Source organism: Bombina bombina, chromosome 2 (genome assembly GCF_027579735.1).
Source record: "Bombina bombina isolate aBomBom1 chromosome 2, aBomBom1.pri, whole genome shotgun sequence".
In the NCBI taxonomy this organism is placed as follows: Eukaryota; Metazoa; Chordata; class Amphibia; order Anura; family Bombinatoridae; genus Bombina; species Bombina bombina.
The window spans coordinates 1,288,401,187-1,288,423,141 of NC_069500.1; the positions used below are offsets into that span (position 1 = coordinate 1,288,401,187).

At 39.1% G+C, this 21,955-nt stretch overlaps 1 protein-coding gene across 2 annotated transcripts in view; it reads right to left on the reverse strand.

The window, feature by feature from the left end:
* LOC128650283 (uncharacterized) overlaps nucleotides 1–21,955 on the reverse strand; it is a 422,276-nt gene that overhangs the window by 329,076 nt on the left and 71,245 nt on the right. For both annotated transcript variants that reach the window (XM_053704109.1, XM_053704108.1), the window contains exons 5-6: nucleotides 5,124–5,213; nucleotides 4,797–4,888 (exon numbers count right to left, since the gene is read on the reverse strand). In XM_053704109.1, coding sequence (XP_053560084.1) covers nucleotides 4,797–4,888; nucleotides 5,124–5,213 — 182 coding nt within the window. The remainder of the gene's footprint in view (nucleotides 1–4,796; nucleotides 4,889–5,123; nucleotides 5,214–21,955) is intronic.

Sequence of the window (21,955 nt, forward strand, 5' to 3'; positions counted from 1 at the left end):
AAACACTTTATTTAGCTGAGGCGGGGTCCGGGAGCAGCGGTTTAGGGTCAATAAGTTTATTAGAGTGGCGGTGGGCTCCAGGAGCGGCGGTTTAGGGGTTAATTAGTATAATGTAGGTGGCGGCAGTGTAGGGGGGGCAGGTTAGGGGTGTTTAGACTCGGGGTACATGTTAGGGTGTTAGGTGTAGACATTTCCCATAGGAATCAATGGGATATCGGGCAGCAGCGAACATGAGCTTTCGCTGCTGTCAGACTCCCATTGATTCCTATGGCATGGAAAACCAGGTACGCTGGCCCGGAAAAGTGCCGAGCGTACCTGCTAGTTATTTGATAACTAGCAAAAGTAGTCAGATTGTGCCGAACTTGCGTTCGGAACATCTGTAGTGATGTAAGCATCGATCTGTGTCGGACTGAGTCCGGCGGATCGCATGTTACGTCACTAAATTCTACTCTTGCCAGTCTGTAGGGTTTGATAACTAAGGCGAATCAGGCTCGCCACAAATACGCTGCGGAATTCCAGCGTATTTGTGGTTGATGGCTTGATAATTAGAGGCCTCTATGTCATAGGAAAGAAATATGGGTTTAGTATCCCTTAAAGAACAGGTGTTGTTCAAAAACTTATTCAGCACCCTTGGAAAATGTACACCCAAGAATCTTAAACCAACTCCCCCTGAAAAGGGTGCAATCAACCCCCTACCTCAGTGTTGTGGCAAGAGTGGGCTTCTTGGATTGTTTGGACTTTGACCAGAAAGAGCTGGGCTTCCATGGAGCCTTGGAGAAATCTATCTTCTGTGTATATGTGGTGGAAGTATTTTGGTTCTTAGACTTTACAAAAGGAACAAAAACATCCAGCGGACATAAACCTTTAGCTTATTAATCTTGTAGCAGGAAAGTTCATTTACTTTTGGTTATAACTGCACTAGGACCTAGTACAAACAAAATCTTGCCTTGAAAGGGAAGAGATAAGCATCTGCTTTTAGAAACCATGTATGCAGACCATGACTTGAGCCATAAGTCTCATCTAGCCAAAACAGCCATTGCAACACTTTTTTTTATTAATATGAGTAATTTTTACAGCTGCGTCAAAAATAAAGCTATTTGCATTCCTGACCATTTTTAAGCAATCCTGAATTTCTTCCAGGAAAGCTTCTTCCATGATAGGGTCAGAAAGGATAGCACACAGAACACAGTAGCTGCTTCCATGCAAGCTACACTGACAGCTGGTCTTACCATAAAGCCGGCCAGATGGAAGGATTTTCTATGAAAGCCTTCCAGCTTTCTGTCCATGGGATCCTTAATCAAGGTGCTTTCTCTAAATGAATTGTAGCCCACCTGGCAAGAGTGGATATTGCTTCATCCACCTGCACTGCATCTTTATCTAATCCTAAACAGGGTCCTGCAGCAGAGTGATCAAGGGTTTGCTGCCCATCAGGGCTATTCCCCAGGGAGTTCTTCTAAACTGTCCCCTGAATTTAAAGAATATATCCACTCAGCTATTATTGAATTGATAGCTGTTATGCTGTCAGAACATGCTCAGCAGAAGATGGTGTCTCAGAAAGTGTGCATATAAAAAGACTGCGCACTTTTTGTTAATATAAGTGAATTGGAAAGGCGTTTAAAATTGGGTGCTCTATCTGAACCATGAAAGTTCAATTTTAACTTGAGTGTCCCTTTAACTGCTGAAGGTATGACACGTTCTACTGTAGGAAGTATTACTTGCTTTAGAAGTAGAGGATACTCCTACTACAGACTGAAACTCCTGTCTTCCCTCTGTCCCCATAGACTCTGATTGCCAGATTCCAAGTGGCATGCTAATGATAGCATGGGAAGTAATAAGCAGTATCTCTGGACCGTGCACCTTGATATTACAAGTGAATGGTAAATCAGATTTACCAGAGAAGGATTATAGTGAGGCCAACATCGCCTGTGCCTGTGCACCCATAGCTTTCAAAGGACATCCCAAATGAGCTAAATAGCACCGATATTTCAAGTTGAAATTTATGGGTTGCACACGAGCCACAGCCTAAATAGAACTAGAACTATTACAACTTGAGACCTGAAGTAAAGTGTCAGGGATAAAACAAATCTTTCACAAAACATATCAAAAACATATTAAAATATGATAATCATATATATACTTTTAAATAAAAATATCAGTTTAATATGGTAAAAGGGATATGGTATGGTATGGGGATTAAGAGACCACTGCAAAATCATCAGAAGTTTCTCTGGTTTTACTATTTATAGGTATGTGTTTCAGTAAAATGAACATTTTTGTTTTATTCTATAAACTACTGACATTTCTCCCAAATCACAAATAAAAATATTGTCATTTAGAGCATTTATTTGCAGAAAATGACAACTGGTCAAAATAACAAAAAATCTGCAGTGTTTTTATATTCATTTTTAAACAACTCAACACTAATATTTTAACTTCGGAATAGTTCATGAATCAATATTTGGTGGAATAACCCTGATTTTCAATCACAGCTTTCATGCTCCTTGGCATGCTCTCCCCCAGTCTTTCACATTGCTGTTGGGTGACTTTATGCCACTCCTAGTGCAAAAATTCAAGCAGCTCAGCTTTGTTTCATGGGTTGTAACCATCCATCTTCCTCTTTATCACATACCAGTGTGAAACCACAGCCAGGGACGACAGCCAACGCCAACTTATTCGATTGTCACTCAACTGTAGGATGACATCAAGTGATGTACAAAAGAAAGGCAAATGGCAACTTGGTTGAAGTGCACAGCGAGGATGGTTGGGAACAGGCTCCTAGGAGCAGGGCTAAAGTCGTGCATAGCTAGAAAAAAGCCCTTCATCAATGAAAAGCAAAGAAGACTGAGGTTTGCAAAAGACCATAAGGATTGGACCATAGAGGACTGGAGTAAGGTCATCTTCTCTGTCCAATTTTTAGCTTTGCCCAACACCTGGTCGCCTAATGGTTAGAAAGAGACCTGGAGAGTCCTATAAGTCACAGTGTCTCCTACCAACTTTGAAATTTGTTGGGGGTCATTTATGATCATAGGGTGCTTCAGCATGGGTGGATTCAGGCAGATTCATCTTTGTCAAGGACGCATGAATCAAGCCAAGTACAGGGTTATCCTGGAAGAAAACTTGCTTCCATCTGCTCTGAAAATGTTCTCCAACTCTGAGGATTGTTTTTTCCAGCAGGACAATGTTCCATGTCACAGAGCCAAGTCAATAAAGTGTGGATGGAGGGCCACTAGACCCTGTCATGGCCAGCAAAATCTACAGACCTGAACCCCATTGAAAACCTCTTGAATGAGATCAAGAGGAAGATCGATGGTCACAAGCTATCAAAGACGAGCTGCTTGAATTTTTGCCCCAGGAGTGGCATAAAGTCACCAAAAAGCAATGTGAAAGACTCATGGAGAGGATGTCAAGACAAATGAAAGCTGTGATTGAAAATCAGGGTTACTCCACTAAATATTGATGTCTGAACTCTTCCTAAGTCAAAACAGTAGTATAGTGCTGTTTAAAAAATGAATATGAACCTGTTTTCTTTGCATTATCCAAGCTTTTTTTAAATTTTATTTTTTTGAACAGTTGTAATTTTTTTGCAAATAAATGCCCTAAAAAATGTTCATTTTACTCAAACACATACCTATAAATAGCAGAGAAACTGATCATTTTAATAGAGACTGACAGATGGACAGATAGACTGACAGACAGACAGACATATACAGTATATTTTAATTGCAACAGGGGATTTATAGCACAGGCAAGATTTCTTGCAAAATCTCACAATTCCAGATGCCTTCAAAGAGCCCTGAAGGGCCCTTAGTCTGGACTCAAAAATGACACCAAAGGTATGGGACTGGTTAGCATAGTTTTAGCTCTATAGCTAACATTTAAAGTGATACTAAACTCTCCCTTTTTTAAGATCTGTAATGTTAGTGATATTTTCAATGGCATTTCATTCATCAGTAGTAATGAATATGCGCTGTAACTTACTTTATAATATAGATAAAAACATTTAAAAAAAACTGTGCTCTGCCGCCCACTTCAAAAGTAAATTTTTCTGTGAGCTAACAGTTTGAATTATTACAACAAAAGTGCTATATGGGGAGAGCGCTGATTGTAGAACAATAAAAACCGTTAGCTCACAGAAAAAAATACTTTTGAAGTGGGTGGCGGAGCCCGGGGAATTTGAATTTCTATATTAAAAAGTAAGTTATAGCGCATCTTCATTACAACTGATGAATGAACTCCATTTCAAATATCACTAACATTCCGGATCTGATTTTAAAAAGAGGAGAGTTTACCATCACTTTAAGAAAAGATTGAGTACAGTATAGATATTACTCTGACAGATCACATTTGAAAATGTTGAGCTTTAAGTAACAATGAGACATACAAGAAAAGATGGAAGAAAGGCTGTAAGTGACATGAGATTGTGGATTGAGGATTATAATAGTAAAGGTTGTACAGTTTTGTGCAGTTTTGGTGTGATGTTCCACTATAGATGTACTGTATATGAAGACTATAAAAGAGGACAATGAATAGAACCTTTAGGGGACACTGACTAATAAAGATAGACAAGTGAGAGCATCATGTTACAAAATGGGTAGAGAATGTTGAGAAGCTGGTCCATGGTATGAAGAAGCTGAGATTTCACTTTAATACTACAAGAAGGTCACTGACCCTTTTAGTACTGGAAATGTCTGTGGAAGTTATAGGTTGGCAGCCAGAATTGAGTATGTGAAACAGAGGATTAGAGGAAGGAAAGTAAACCCCATATGAACATCAGGTCCATGTCTAAATTAACTTACTGAGGAAGAACGTATGGATCAATACAATGCCGTTTCTTCTTAGAAAAATATGTGTCGATACCTGAGAGTGATTTCAATGATGTCTTAATATCCTATAACACATAAAAAAGCAAAAGGAGAGTCAGAGGGCAAACATACTGTACAAATATGATAATGATGACATTTATTTTATTAAAGCTTTTTCTTAATTCATTTACTCCCACATTGCTACAACAATTTGCATAACAATACACTTAAATGCCTAAGCAAACAATATAGTTTCTAACGGTAAAAGGGCTGTTATATCAGCCTTATGGTAAATTAATAAAAAAAAAAACATACACTTACTTCAACAGGAGAAAGCTGGTGACATAAAGGACCAGTTAAAGCACCAAAATTCTTTGTCTTGTCTTCAACAGTTTTAAGAAAATCTTTTACCTAAAATATGAAAAAAATGTTTTAAGTTTTTGACAATCAGGTTTTTAGTTTCAGACAATGAGGCCAATTTATCAAATGTCTGTCGGACCTGATCCAACAGTGCGAATCAGGTCCGACAGACATTGCTGAATACGGAGAGCAATACGCTCTCTGTATTCAGCATTGCACCAGCAGCTCACAAGAGCTGCTGGTGCAATGCCGCCCCCTGCAGACTCGCCAGCAGGGGGTGTCAATCAACCCGATAGTACTCTATCGGGTTGAATTGCTGCAATGTCTGTCCGCCTGCTCAGAGCACGCGGACAGGGTTATGGAGCAGCGGTCTTTAGATCGCTGCTCCATAGCTTGTGTTTCTGGTGAGTCTGAAGACTCGTCAGAAACACGGCCCTTCAAGCTCCATTCGAAGCTTGATAAATGGGCCTCAATATTTTCAGTGTTTATCAAGTGATAATAATAATACAAAATAGAGTTGGCCAAAAAAGGCAGTGGACATAAATGACCTTTCACCTACAATATCCTTTATTAATGTTTTTGGTTGTTAAGATCCCTTTGTACACTGTTTAAGAAAAATAATAATTTAAGTCTTAAAATGCACCTTTTGTATTCCTAAACAGTAGCAATATGTGATAATTATTATTAAAGCCATTTCAACAGTGGCATTATGGGTAGAGTGGGCATGTGTGTTAGATGGCTAATTTGTGGTAATAGCACACTGTAAACTGATAGTTTTGCATTTGTTATGAAATTTTGATCAAGTTTTAAGCATTTTCCAGTTTTACATGAAAATATAAAGTAGAAGAAAGTGTCCACAATATACACCAAAGTGCAATGTTCCGACTTTTGCACCATTAACAATAAAGCTGGAAAATCTTATGAAAAGTTTACATTCTCACTGTACAAAACAGGGTGATACTTTGCACAATAATGTTAATAAAATATTACTTAAACAGATATTATCAATTTTACAATCTTACAATATTGATACTGTCTATAAGCCTGCCCTTTAGGCAGGGCGAGTGGTGCACCTGCCCCAGCCTTGTGCTTTGTGGTGCCCTGCGCTCAGGAGATATGCAGCAACCCTGGTTGAAAATAGAGTCTATCTGTAGAAATTTAAGGGGGCAGTGCCACCGGTGAGGACATGAGTGCAGCTGAGTAGTACTCTGCTCAATCACTCAGAGCAGGTTGAGGGATGGACCTGCTTTTCTGTAACACTGACTTGCAGAAGATAAAGAGGAAAAACATATACAACATAATTTATGTAAGAACTTACCTGATAAATTCATTTCTTTCATATTAGCAAGAGTCCATGAGCTAGTGACGTATGGGATATACATTCCTACCAGGAGGGGCAAAGTTTCCCAAACCTTAAAATGCCTATAAATACACCCCTCACCACACCCACAATTCAGTTTAACGAATAGCCAAGAAGTGGGGTGATAAGAAAGTGCGAAAGCATAAAAAATAAGGAATTGGAATAATTGTGCTTTATACAAAAATCATAACCACCACAAAAAAAGGGCGGGCCTCATGGACTCTTGCTAATATGAAAGAAATGAATTTATCAGGTAAGTTCTTACATAAATTATGTTTTCTTTCATGTAATTAGCAAGAGTCCATGAGCTAGTGACGTATGGGATAATGATTACCCAAGATGTGGATCTTTCCACACAAGAGTCACTAGAGAGGGAGGGATAAAATAAAGACAGCCAATTCCTGCTGAAAATAATCCACACCCAAAATAAAGTTTAATGAAAAACATAAGCAGAAGATTCAAACTGAAACCGCTGCCTGAAGTACTTTTCTACCAAAAACTGCTTCAGAAGAAGAAAATACATCAAAATGGTAGAATTTAGTAAAAGTATGCAAAGAGGACCAAGTTGCTGCTTTGCAAATCTGATCAATCGAAGCTTCATTCCTAAATGCCCAGGAAGTAGAAACTGACCTAGTAGAATGAGCAGTAATCCTCTGAGGCGGAGTTTTACCCGACTCAACATAGGCAAGATGAATTAAAGATTTCAACCAAGATGCCAAAGAAATGGCAGAAGCTTTCTGGCCTTTTCTAGAACCGGAAAAGATAACAAATAAACTAGAAGTCTTTCGGAAAGACTTAGTAGCTTCAACATAATATTTCAAAGCTCTAACAACATCCAAAGAATGCAACGATTTCTCCTTAGAATTCTTAGGATTAGGACATAATGAAGGAACCATAATTTCTCTACTAATGTTGTTGTAATTCACAACTTTAGGTAAAAATTCAAAAGAAGTTCGCAACACCGCCTTATCCTGATGAAAAATCAGAAAAGGAGACTCACAAGAAAGAGCAGATAATTCAGAAACTCTTCTGGCAGAAGAGATTGCCAAAAGGAACAAAACTTTCAAAGAAAGTAATTTAATGTCCAATGAATGCATAGGTTCAAACGGAGGAGCTTGAAGAGCCCCCAGAACCAAATCCAAACTCCAAGTAGGAGAAATTGACTTAATGACAGGTTTTATACGAACCAAAGGTTGTACAAAACAATGAATATCAGGAAGATTAGCAATCCTTCTGTGAAAAAGAACAGAAAGAGCAGAGATTTGTCTTTCAAGGAACTTGCGGACAAACCTTTATCTAAACCATCCTGAAGAAAAATAAGTCTTCCAGACTCTATAATATATCTCTCTAGATACAGATTTACGAGCCTGTCACATAGTATCAATCACAGAGTCAGAGAAACCTCTTTGACCAAGAATCAAGCGTTCAAACTCCATACCTTAAAATTAAGGTTTTGAGATTCTGATGGAAAAAAGAACCTTGAGACAAAAAGACTGGTCTTAACGGAAGAGTCCACAGCTGGCAAGAGGCCATCCGGACAAGATCTGCATACCAAAACCCGTGAGGCCATGCTGGAGCTACCAGCAGGACAAATGAGCATTCCTTTAGAATATTGGAGAATACCCTTGGAAGAAGAACTAGAGGCGGAAAGATATAGGCAGGATGACACTTGTAAGGAAGAGATAATGCATCCACTGCCTCCGCCCGAGGATCCCGGGATCCGGACAGATACCAGGTAAGTTTCTTGTTTAGATGAGAAGCCATCAGATCTATTTCTGGGAATTCCCACATTTGAACAATCTGAGGAAATACCTCTGGGTGAAGACCATTCGCCCAGGTGCAACGTTTGGCGACTGAGATAATCCGCTTTCCAATTGTCCATACCTGGGATATGAACCGCAGAGATTAGACAGGAGCTGGATTCCGCCCAAACCAAAATTCGAGATACTTCTCTCATAGCCAGAGGACTGTGAGTCCCTCCTTGATGATTGATGTATGCCACAGTTGTGACATTGTCTATCTGAAAACAAATGAACAACTCTCTCTTCAGAAAAGGCCAAGACTGAAGAGCTCTGAAAATTGCACGGAGTTCCAAAATATTGATCGGAAATCTCACCTCCTGAGATTCCCAAACCCCTTGTGCCGTCAGATACCCCCACACAGCTCCCCAACCTGTAAGACTTGCATCTGTTGAGATTATAGTCCAGGTCGGAAGAACAAAGAAGCCCCCTGAACTAAACGATGGTGATCTGTCCACCATGTCAGAGAGTGTCGTATAATCGGTTTAAAGATATTAATTGAGATATCTTTGAGTAATCCCTGCACCATTGGTTCAGCATACAGAGCTGAAGAGGTCGCATGTGAAAACGAGCAAAGGAAATTGCATCTGATGCGGCAGTCCTAAGACCTAAAATTTCCATGCATAAGGCTACCAAAGGGAATGATTGTGACTGAAGGTTTGACAAGCTGATATCAATGTTAAACTTCTCTTGTCTGACAAGGACAGAGTCATAGACACTGAATCTATCTAGAAACCTAAAAAGGTTACCCTTGTCTGAGGAATCAATGAACTGATTGGTAAATTGATCCTCCAACCATGAACTTGAAGAAACAACACAAGTCGATTCGTATGAGATTCTTCGAAAATGAGAAGACTGAGCAAGTACCAAGATAACGTCCAAATAAGGAAATACCAAAACCCTGTTCTCTGATTACAGAAAGAAGGGCACCGAGAACCTTCGAAAAAAATTCTTGGAACTGAGGCTAGGCCAAACGGTAGAGCCACAAAACTGGTAATGCTTGTCTAAAAAGAGAATCTCAGACACTAAAAGTGATCTGGATGAATCCGAATATGCAGATACACATACTGTAAATCTATTGTAGACATATAATGCCCTTGCTAAACAAAAGGCAGGATAGTCCTACAGTAACCATCTTGAATGTTGGTATCCTTACATAACGATTCAATATTGATAGATCCGGAACTGGTCTAAAGGAATTGACCTTCTTTGGTACAATGAAGAGATAAAATAAAACCCCAGCCCCTGTTCCAGAACTGGAACTGGCATAATTACTCCAGCCAACTCTAGATCTGAAACACATTTCAGAAATGCTGAGCCTTTGCTGTGTTAACTGGGACACGGGAAAGAAAAAAATCTCTTAGCAGGAGGCCTTAACTTGAAGCCAATTCTGTACCTTTCTGAAACAATGTTCTGAAACCAGAGATTGAGAACGGAATTGATCCAAATTTCTTTGAAGAAAACGTAATCTGCCCCATACCAGCTGAACTGGAATAAGGGCCGCACCTTCATGGGTACTTAGGAGCTGGCTATAGGTTTCTATAAGGCTTGGATATATTCCAAACTGGAAATAGTTTCCAAACTGAGGATGAAGGATCAGGCTTTTGTTCCTTGTTGTGAGAAAAAGAACGAAAAATGATTATTAAACCTAAATTTACCTTGGATTTTTTATCCTTTGGTAAAAAAGTTCCCTTCCTTCCAGAAACAGTTGAGATAATAATTTATTACCCTGGAAAGAAAGGGAAAGCAAAGTTGACTTAGAAGACATATCAGTATTCCAAGTTTAATCCATAGAGCTTTTCTAGCTAAAATAGCTAGAGACATATACCTGACATCAACTCTAATGATATCAAAAGATGGTATCACCAATAAAATTATTAGCATGTTATAGAATAATAATAATGCTATAAAATTATGATCTGTTACTTGTTGCGCTAAAACTTCTAACCAAAAAGTTGAAGCTGCAGCAACATCCGCTAAAAATATAGCAGGTCTAAGAAGATTACCTGAACATAAGTAAGCTTTTCTTAGAAAGGATTCAATTTTCCTATCTAAAGGATCCTTAAATGAAGTACTATCTGCCGTAGGAATAGTAGTACATTTAGCAGGAGTAGAAACAGCCCCAAACCTTAGGGATTTTGTCCCAAAAAACTCTAATCTGTCAGATGGCACAGGATATAATTGCTTAAACGTTTAGAAGGAGTAAAAGAATTACCCAAATTGTTCCATTCCCTGGAAATTACTTCAGAAATAGCAACAGGGAGATTAAACACTTCTGGAATAACTACAGGAGATTTAAAAACCTTATTTAAACGTTTAGATTTAGTATCAAGAGGACCAGAATCCTCTATTTCTAAAGCAATTAATACTTCTTTAAATAAAGAACGAATAAATTCCATCTTGAACAAATACAAAGATTTATCAGCATCAACCTCTGAGACAGAAACCTCTGAACCAGAAGAACCATTATCAGTATCAGAATGATGATGTTCATTTAAAAATTCATCTGAAAAAAGAGAAGTTTTAAAAGACTTTTATGTAAACTAGAAGGAGAAATAACAGACATAGCCTTCTAAATGGATTTAAAAAATAAAATCTCTTATGTTTATCAGGAACACTCTGAAAATTAGATGTTGACGGAACAGCAACAGGTAATGTAACAGTACTAAAGGAAATTTTATCTGCATTAATAAGTTTGTCATGACATGCAATACAAACAACAGCTGGAGAAACAGATACCAAAAATTTATAGCAGATACACTTAGCTTGGTAGCTCCAGCACCGGGCAGTGATTTTCCTGAAGTATCTTCTGACTCAGTTGCAACATGGAACATCTTGCAATATGTAATAGAAAAAACAACATATAAAGCAAAATTGATCAAATTCCTTAAATGACAGTTTCAGGAATGGGAAAAAAATGCCAGTGAACAAGCTTCTAGCAACCAGAAGCAATAAATAATGAGACTTAAATAATGTGGAGACAAAAGCGACGCCCATATTTTTTTAGCGCCAAACAAGACGCCCACATTATTTGGCGCCTAAATGCTTTTGGCGCCAAAAATGACGCCACATCCGGAACGCCGAAATTTTTGGCGCAAAAGGACGTCAAAAATGACGCAACTTCCGGCGACACGTATGACGCCGGAAACAGAAAAGATTTTTTGCGCCAAAAAAATCCGCGCCAAGAATGACGCAATAAAATGAAGCATTTTCAGCCCCCGCGAGCCTAACAGCCCACAGGGAAAAAAAGTCAAATTTTTTAAGGTAAGAAAAAAATGATTGATTCAAATGCATTATCCCAAATATGAAACTGACTGTCTGAAAATAAGGAATGTTGAACATTCTGAGTCAAGGCAAATAAATGTTTGAATACATATATTTAGAACTTTATAAATAAAGTGCCCAACCATAGCTTAGAGTGTCACAGAAAATAAGATTTACTTACCCCAGGACACTCATCTACATGTTTGTAGAAAGCCAAACCAGTACTGAAACGAGAATCAGCAGAGGTAATGGTATATAAATAAGAGTATATCGTCGATCTGAAAAGGGAGGTAAGAGATGAATCTCTACGACCGATAACAGAGAACCTATGAAATAGACCCCGTAGAAGGAGATCACTGCATTCAAATAGGCAATACTCTCCTCACATCCCTCTGACATTCACTGCACGCTGAGAGGAAAACCGGGCTCCAACGGAAACTTTGCCCCTCCTGGTAGGAATGTATATCCCATACGTCACTAGCTCATGGACTCTTGCTAATTACATGAAAGAAAGATAGTTTTGAGAGCATAGGGAATGTTTGTAATAATTACACTGACAGTAATCTTATATATTTCTGCACTGTATATATGAAGTCATGTATCATCTGCAGATAACTAAACTCATGACTTCCTACACAGTGCAAAAATATAAAGATAAATGTCAGAGTAAATACTGCAAACACTCTCTTTGCTCCAAACAGCTTGCATGATCATGTCTATGATAAATCACAGTGTGCCGGTGTTCTGTTGATTTTTGCTACCCGTTGAAATTTGCTACCTCCATGACTGCGCATGTGCGCACTTATGTCACAGCATTTCACATATCTTGTAAAAACATGTGGAATGCAGTGACATAAGTAAGAACATGAGCAGTAAAAGAGGTAGCAAAATTTGACAAAGACATGTTACTCAACACATTGCTCACAATTGTGTTTTGACACGCTAAGAGTGCATACGTGCGAGCAGCAGTCCACAAGGGTGGAGTGGAACTACTTGCTGACTTTCATAGAGAAATTCGGTATCACTGGGGACTTCCATAAACTCATTGAGACACTGTACCAAAACCGATGAACCTTGGTTATAGTTAATGGAGAAGCCTCCCAACCCTTCCTAATGGAAAGAGGAACCCCACAGGGCTGCCCACTCTCACCCCTCCTATTTAACTTGGCTATAGAACCGCTGGCCATCCACATCAGAAACACACTGGAATGGGTGAACATATGCCTCCACTGCCCTCACTTATCCCTGTATGCTGATAACTTACTATTGTATCTCCAATACCCAAACAACACGATTCCAAATCTCATTACCATACTTAAACAATTTGGAGAAAGTTCCGGATATAAAGTGAACCTTGATAAATTGGAACTGATATGCCTTAAAAAAAAGCCTCTAACTCATTTCTAATCCTAACATTACTCAAAACCACTGATGGCCTCTTTAAATACTCAGAAATCCAACAACACACTAATCCTAACTTAATCTACAAACTCAATATCCCTCCTGTACTCACACAAATACAAACCCTACTGGCTGTTCAGAAGTTACCGCTACCCCTTTCAGGTCGAATTAGCCTAATAAAAATTATAGTTATGCCCAAATTACTATACCCCCCTACAGCTACTACCTCTTCTACTTACACAACAGGATTTACTAACCATCACTTGCTTTCTCCAAGTTTGCGTGGAACTCCAAAAAAACAACGAATCAGCCACCTCAAGTTGGCTCTTGCTCTGCCAACAGATAGAGGAGGCCTTAAGTTCCCAAACGTGGACAGGTATAATTGGTCCACATTAGTTAAACTAGTCTTTGAACGGGCACTTCTGTCTTCGGGGACAAACAATTGGAGAAACACTTGGTACACCCATTTTCTCTGGCATTCCTACCACACACCACGCTACACTTTCATCCCCCACCCCCCAAATTAAGGACAACATTCTATTTAGGGACCCATTGCGGGCCTGGACAGAGCTGTCTAGATTGTGGGGATTATACCACACAATCACCAAACATCTCCTGATACAGGGCAATCCCACCTTTTTGCCAGGTATGACTACCCATATGTTTGCACTATGGGAGGAAAGAGGCTGAACCTCAGTAGCACAGCTGATAGAGCCAACCTCTAACAAACTACACCCCCTCATAGATATCCAAGAAAAATTCACCCTCCCTCGACATAGCACATTTGAATACCTCCAATGCTCCCTCTACGCCCACAAACTACTAACTGACGGACTCAACTGCACAAATAACACCGCCATTGACCGTATCTGCTCCTTAACTAAACAAGGGACACATTCTATCTCATTTATCTATAACTCAATCAAAAAGGTAAAGACTAAGGAATTTATACACCAGGTGGGTGACAGATGGAACGCAAATGCAAACATCGACATCAACGAAGATGTCTTAACCACCAGTTTTCAGTTTGTGGCACAGGCCACTTTAGCATCAGATCATAGAGAAATGCACCTTAAATTCATGCACCTCAGCTACATCACCCCCAAATTGCGCGCCAAATGGAATCCGGGAGCGTCGAATGTGTGCCCCAAATGCTCTCTGACTAACGCACTTTCATTCATTAAACTTTACATTGCAGCGTTTTTTTAAAATACTTACCTATTCTTTAGCAAACCCGGACCAGTGATCCTCCGCCCGCAGCTCCTCTGTACTTACCTCAGCAATGACGAAACCGGCTTCCTCCAATCATGGTGTGCACCCCAGAGCGTCCAGCTTGTGAGGCCACGCCATGATTGGAGGAAGCCGGTTTCTTCTTTGAGGTGCTATGTAAAGTTTAATGATCGAAAGTGCCCCTGTTTTCAATAGTATTTCTAAAAACCAGCACTCATTCATTTAACTTTACATTCACTTTAAGTACTGGACAGTTATGAGATATTTTATGTTCGAAAAGTTTTATTTAATCATTACAACTTTATGCAATAATGCTTTTTTGGTTTAGGGCTCTTGGTGGTCAATGGTCAAATATTTCTTTAAATAAATCTGCACTTTTTTAATTTAAACAATTTAAAACATTTGACTAGAGCAGCCTGTTAAATAAATTACTAGTCAAATGTATTAAAGTGTTTAAATTAAAAAAGTGCATATATATATATATATGGTGAGTGCAGGGTTTTCTCTATGTGTTGTATTAATTTGTTTTGTAATTCCCCTATGGTTCATGCACCCACTCCTGTCTGGGGTTAACTGCCTGTGACAGCACAGCTTTTTGTGAGTGCCACTGAGCACCCAGGGCTGAGCATGTTGCTGGGTCATGGGATGTGTACCCGGTCCGGTCTTGGAGTGCAGTCCCCTTCCGTGATTTGTATATTTCTGGGTGATTACATATGCCTGTGCACCCCTCCCTTGTTCCCAGTTTGTTTGGATTTGAGAGCTTGCATTGTGTGGCTGTGTTAGGTTCTCAGGTAAAAGGACCTTGAGGTGGTACCTGAGCTTGTCCCATTTGGCCAGATGCGGTAACTAACCTTTCCATTTTTGCTTTTAAATCTTAACTGTGAGCTTGCTAGTGAGTGCAGGGTTTTCTCTATGTGTTGTATTAATTTGTTTTGTAATTACCCTATGGTTCTTGCACCCACTCCTGTCTGGGGTTAACTGCCTGTGACTCTGGTGACAGCACAGCTTTTTGTGAGTGTCACTGAGCACCCAGGGCTGAGCATGTTGCTGGGTCATGGGATGTGTACCCGGTCCGGTCTTGGAGTGCAGTCCCCTTCTGTGACTGAACCATAGGAGGTTCAACTCCAATCTATTCTGAGCCTTTCTTACCCAGAGTCAGAATGGTATGTCCACTTTCCCTTCTTTGCATGTATGTCATTATGGCCATAATTATGGACCTATTGGGCACTATTTAGCAAGTCAATTTGATTTTCCCTGATTTTGGTTGTACACTGTATATGATTGACAGCTATATGTCCACCTCTGGTCTTAGGCATAGCCATACCATCCCCCTACGCAATCACTGTGTTTTCCAATTTATTAGTATGTATGTTGGTGAGTGTGGTCTATTATATGTGTGATCTACGCTATAGGGATTAGCTTCTGTGTTTCTACTGTTTGCGGGGGTCCCCATAGCAACTACACACAACTTTAGTGATTGGTCATTGCTATCACTCACGTGACATACCCACGATTTCCGGGTTTCGTGATGTCTTTTGCGTGTGATTGCTTTGGGGATCTCCTGATTGCGGCTTGTGTGCGGTCCCCGTTCCAATATAGTGATCTGGCTGTCCCGGTTAGACTAGTCACGGTATGTATGTCTTGCTTGGTCTGGTGCGATCTATCACCATGACAACGGTACACAATACTGGTGATTGGTTCATTGCCTCCCAAGTGACCGGCTGGTTCCGTTCCGGGTTCCTTGTCACAACGTTGTTTACCGGTGCCAGGATGAGGGTCTGCAGCGATCGTGATATGTGCCTCTCACTATGTAAGTCTATATGTCACGTTGTAAGTCTATAGTTCTGTGCTTGCTTCATTTAATATGAATATCGTATAATCTGTTAGTAAGGGTGTTGTATAAACTCCGTTTTTGGGCTGTGTGAGCTCCACATTGGTTTGCATTTCTAGCACAGTCCCTTTATGTATCACCTGGGTAGTCACTTCTCACTAGGGGCCGGGATGGCTCATTTAAACATTTATTACTGAAATAGCACTATGATGTTTATACTGTGACTCATAGGTCACCATAGCAACTTGTTTGGCGTTTTTTTTTGCTCTAATTGGGGGGAGGGGTTTGTTTGTTAAAGTGTATATATTCACTGTTTGATTCACTTGCTGTCTGAGGAAGGGGATATATTATCCTCGAAACGTCACATATTTGATAGTAAATATTAATACAAAAAAGCCCAGTGAGTGCAAGTTTTTTGTTCCTTCATATAATTCTTTACTAGCACCCTGGCAGTTGCATTAAAGTGAGAGTGCACATCCTTGCTACGAGTGTATATATATATATATATATATATATATATATATATATATATATATATATATATATATATATATATATTTAGACGTTTATGTATGTATCTCTATGTTAAAGCACCTGACACCTCATATCTTTGAGCCCTTATAACTTTTTTATTCAATTTTTTAATAATTTTTATTAGTGTTATCTTAAAGGGACATGAAAGCCAAATTTTTTCTTTCGTGATTTAGAAAGAGCATGTAATTTTAAACAACTTTCTAATTTACTTCTATTATCTAATTTGCTTCATTCTTTTGATATCACTTGCTGAAAAGCATATCTAGATATGCTCAGTAGCTGCTGATTGGTTGCTGAACCTAGAGGCCTTGTGTGATTGGCTCACACATGTGCATTGCTATTTCTTCAACAAAGGATACCTAAAGAATTGAGCAAATTAGATAATAGAAGTAAATTGGAAAGTTGTTTAAAATTGCATGCCCTATCTAAATCATGAAAGTTTAATTTTGACTAGACTGTCCCTTTAAGTGTAACTGTACTTTTAAATGTATTTTTGATGTTTTTTGAAACTTTTTGTTCGAGCGTAACATTTAAACAGAGCTCTGAAGTCGAGCTATCCTGACATGCATTAAATTCAATTGTGCTCAAGCGCACGTGTTTACTTTCAACTTGTAATACTCATGCTACTTCCGACACAATTTTGACAAATAAGCTAACACTTTACATTTGGCAGTACATTTGATTGGATAAAGCCATTTGGACTTTTCCCTAGAGCTTTTGACACTCCCAGAGCATTGGGATTTTAGAGAAAGGCTCAGAATAGATTGGAGTTGAACCTCCTATGGTTCAGTCAAGGAAGAAAAATCTGTTGATGAAATTTCAAGAGATTTGAAGAATTGTTTAATATCTGCAAGGACTTGTAAACGGCGTGTTGGCCATTATTGGTGGCCCTCAAGCAAAGTGGGAAGCATTATCTGTAGATATTAGTATGGTAAATTGTTAGACATTTTTCCTCACACTTGCACGGGTACAGGAGTATCAGAAGAATAGTTCCATCAAATGTGATTGACTTCTGTTTTCATGATGGAGAGAGCAACTGGTCCTTGTTTTTAAAGGTCTGGAATTTGACCATGATGTCTCTTGGCAGAGATGTGTCTTTTGTTTTTTTGACAAGTAGTTCTGTGGGCATAGTATGCAGGTAATGTGTTTTTTTCTTTTTGTTGGATTGGGTACAGTGTGTGGATAACTTTTTTTCTAGCGTTTGTAAGCTTGGAGATAATGCATAAGTAACTGATTTTCCCTATCTAGTTTGTTTCCATATCACCCTAGAAGGATTTAAATAGCTTTTGTAGTTGATTGAATGGACATTTAACTCCTTAAGATTGTAATACTAAAATGTAATTGTGCCTAGTAAAACACTTTTGAAATGTAATTTAATTATTTAATTTGTCCCCTTTTCAAGTAAATTAGTTCTAACAATTGTGGACTTTCTAATTGTCAGAACTGTAAATGCACACTGCAGTCTTTTCAAGTCTATCCCTGATACATATATATCCTTAAATGAATTCAGTAGATAACAACTGCAAAACATTTGCCCTTAAACTAACATGATATCTGTGGCTAGTCTTATCTTTTCCAAAAGTAAACCCAGAGTGGAACCTCCAAATAACTCAAGTTGTGGGTTAATGTGTAACTGGCATTTTTTTATTGTAGCAAGATAGAAATGGCTTGTAATTATATGGTGCATAGTGTCCCTTTAATAGTTGCAGCTAGGGCAACAGACTGCCACAATTATTAATATCCATGGGCTTCTCCTGAAGTTGCTTAATAATAGCCTACTGTTGACTTATGTATTGGAACAGATTTTCTTTTTATTTGATTGTCTGTAACTTCCCCTACTTGATTATTGGACTCTCCTTAGACATCTTTACACTGTATTTAGTTATTTAACTGGCTTGAGCCAAAAAAGTTGAAATCTGCTTTAGAAGGAAGTGCATCTGACTTAGTAAAACTAGTTGCGTCATCCAACACTGGGTTTTGTGGCTTTGCATGGCTAGATGTTTGGTTGGCAGAGTTGCTGTACTCCTAAAGAAATACCTCTGTGGCTGTAAAGTAAAAGAAGGACGTAGAACCAAACATCACAGACTTCTTGATCTTGGAGGATCTTTTCAAGATGTGCTAAAGAAAGCTGCAGAGAACTTTGCAGAGGGCGACTAGCTAACAGGTATTTGTAAGAGCTCAGGGACATGCAAGTGAAAGTAAACTTCACTATGTGGTTAAAGGCAGGTCAAACACGTAGTGTTTTTCATCATAAAGATGAAACTCATGCAGCTGGCCAAACAGTAAAGTTATTAAAGAAACAGAAAAGGTAGGAAATAAAGAAAGACACGATAAATCTTTTTTCTCACAGAAGCCATAAGAGTGTGAAATAATTACAGTTAAATGAAATACATTGGTAAAAGTCTCTGTACAGAATTAAAACAAAGGATCCAGCAAGAACTGATAATATGAAGAGTCAACATGGTTAGTAGTAGGTGCTGTAACTCCTATAGCAATGGTTACAACTCTCGACAGCTCACTCCATGGGAGTCTGTGTGGAATGGGGGCCGTAGACTCCACAAGCCTCTCTCGAGACATTACGGTTTGCTTGAAGGCACTGTACCTCCTGCCCTGGCATCACACCTACTAAAGTGGAACGCTGCTCTTCACACCCAGATTTCTGTAAACTCCTGCAAGAGGTCCATCACTTTAACTAAAAAATCATTACACTGTATAACAATGTTTGAGACCTACTACAAAGTCATTTCTCAATGGTATTTTGTCCCTACGCGGCTATCCAAAATGTTTCCACTGACTTCACCCCTGTGTTGGAGGGAATGTGGTCTCCCTGGAGATATGCTCCACACATGGTGGGAGTGTCCAAAGCTAATTTCCCTGTGGAACTCGTGCTTCCGCACTCTGGCGGCCTTTAAGATTGTGATCCCTAAAAACCCTGCAACGGCACTACTCCACTTAAACTTACACACCCTCCCTAAACAACAGAAGATTTTTTGCGTATACCTCATGTCATCTGTTAAAACCAATATTGCTAGATGTTGGAAGAAATCAATTCCCCCAGGGTGGTCCGATATCCTTAACACTATGGCCTACCTATATACAATGGAAAAGGACATATACTATAGTCTGGACAAAGTAGATCTATTTGAAATGGTTTGGGCAGACTGGAAAGACGCACACGACACTCAATGGATACCTGCAGTTAGGACCTAAGCGATTATATCCTGGGCACTTAGGGGTGACCGCCTGAGATGTCCCCCCCCCCTCCTCCCCTTATTCGGGTCTTTTCCTCCCCCCCCCCCCTCACTCTCCTACCCCCCCTCCTTTAAAAGCTATCTTGAAATGTACCAACCTCTTTTTCTATCTGTTGAACATACAAGTCATATGTTATAGTTTTGGGTTTTTTCGTTTTTTTCGTTCTCATACAGACTTGTCGTGTGTTATATTGTGCAGGGGACCTGCGAGTCCCCAGTTGCTGTATTATATTGTTTAAAACAAATAAAAAAATTATGATTAAAAAAAAAAAGTGTAGTTTAAATTAGTACAGGTATACCCCGCTTTACGTCGATTCGCTTTACGTCGTTTTGCTAATACGTCGCCGCCGCAAACCCGGAAGTAGTTTCTCAGCGCGGCACAGCTCAGGACTTAGACAAGGAGTAAGGAGAAAAATTGCATGCGGTTTTACAGAGTACGTTGGAAAGACTTTAGGGTTGCTAAAACTGTGCAGTACAGTATTGTACTGTACCAGATACTGTAATTTGGTAAGTCCAGTACAGTATACCGGTCTTCATAAGCATTACAGTATTTTTTGTACAATTAAAGGTACAGTACTGTACAGGATTATTTGTTAAATCCATACAGTAATTGTACCGTACACACAAGTCTAGTTCTTCATAAGCAGTATTTTTTGGCCAATAAAGGTACAGTACAAGTACCAGTATATGCTGTATACAGTATTATTGTCATAATACCTTTGTGCTTACCTTGAATAGTACAGGTAAGCATTTCATATGCCTCCATCTCATATACAGTACCATACCATAAAACATAACCTACTTTAGTACTGTACAGTATTGTTTGGCATGGTTTGAGATCTCCACATAAAATAAGGATCTGTCTTACAGTACAGGTACAGTAGAGTACTGTACATTAGGTTATGGTATGGTACTGTATAGACTGTATGAGATGAAGGAGGCATATGAGATTATTACCTGTACTATTCAAGGTAAGCACAAAGGTAAAACCAATCATTGCAATAGGAGCAGACAATCTTTTTTTTTCATGTTTTTTTTTCATACAGTAATTTAAAAATTCACTCCCAGTATCATCTCTGTTTTGTATTTTAGTCTTTATTTTATTTCTACATTTCTACAATGGCCCTGGCTCCAGGTGATGAAAAAAAGAGGATCCGTAAGCCTCTTACATTGAATCAAAAGTTGGAAATGATAAAGATGAGTGAGCAAGGCATGTCCATCTCAGATATAGGCCGCAAGTTAGGTTTGGCTCGCACAACAGTTAGCACAGTGGTGAACGCTAAAGAAAAATACTTAAAAGAAGTAAAAAATGCTACTCCAGTGCACACAAAAGTGATTCGCAAGAGAGACAACCTTATTGCTGAAATGGAGAAGCTGCTAGTGGTTTGGATAGAAGATCAAACCAGCCACAATGTTCCTTTAAGCCAAGCCATTATTCAAAGCAAGGCACTATCCTTGTTTAATGCAATGAAGACTGATAGAGGTGAGAGTGCTAAAGATGAAAATTTTGAAGCTAGCAGAGGTTGGTTTAACAGGTTTAAGGAAAGAAGTCATCTGCACAACATTAAAGTGCAAGGGGAAGCAGCTAGTGCAGATGTTGAATCTGCAGAGGCTTTTCCAGAAGAGCTGGCTAAAATTATAGAAGATGGTGGTTACACCACACAGCAAATATTTAATGTTGATGAAACCGGCCTTTTCTGGAAAAAAATGCCATCTAGGACATTCATTGCAAAGGAGGAAAAGTTAATGCCAGGATTCAAAGCTGCAAAGGATCGACTAACACTGCTTTTAGGTGCTAATGCAGCTGGTGATTTGAAGCTGAAGCCTATGATGATCTACCATTCTGAGAATCCCAGGGCTCTGAAAAACTATGCTAAATCTAGCCTGCCTGTTTACTACAAATCAAACACTAAAGCCTGGATGACTGCAAGTCTATTTACAACATGGTTTACAGATTATTTAAAACCCACAGTTGAAGCCTACTGCAAGGAAAAAAAAATTCCTTTTAAAATTTTAATGCTTACTGACAATGCACCTTCTCACCCACGAGCATTAATGGAAATGTACAATGAGATTCAAGTTGTTTTCTTGCCTGCAAACACCACATCTATTCTTCAGCCTAT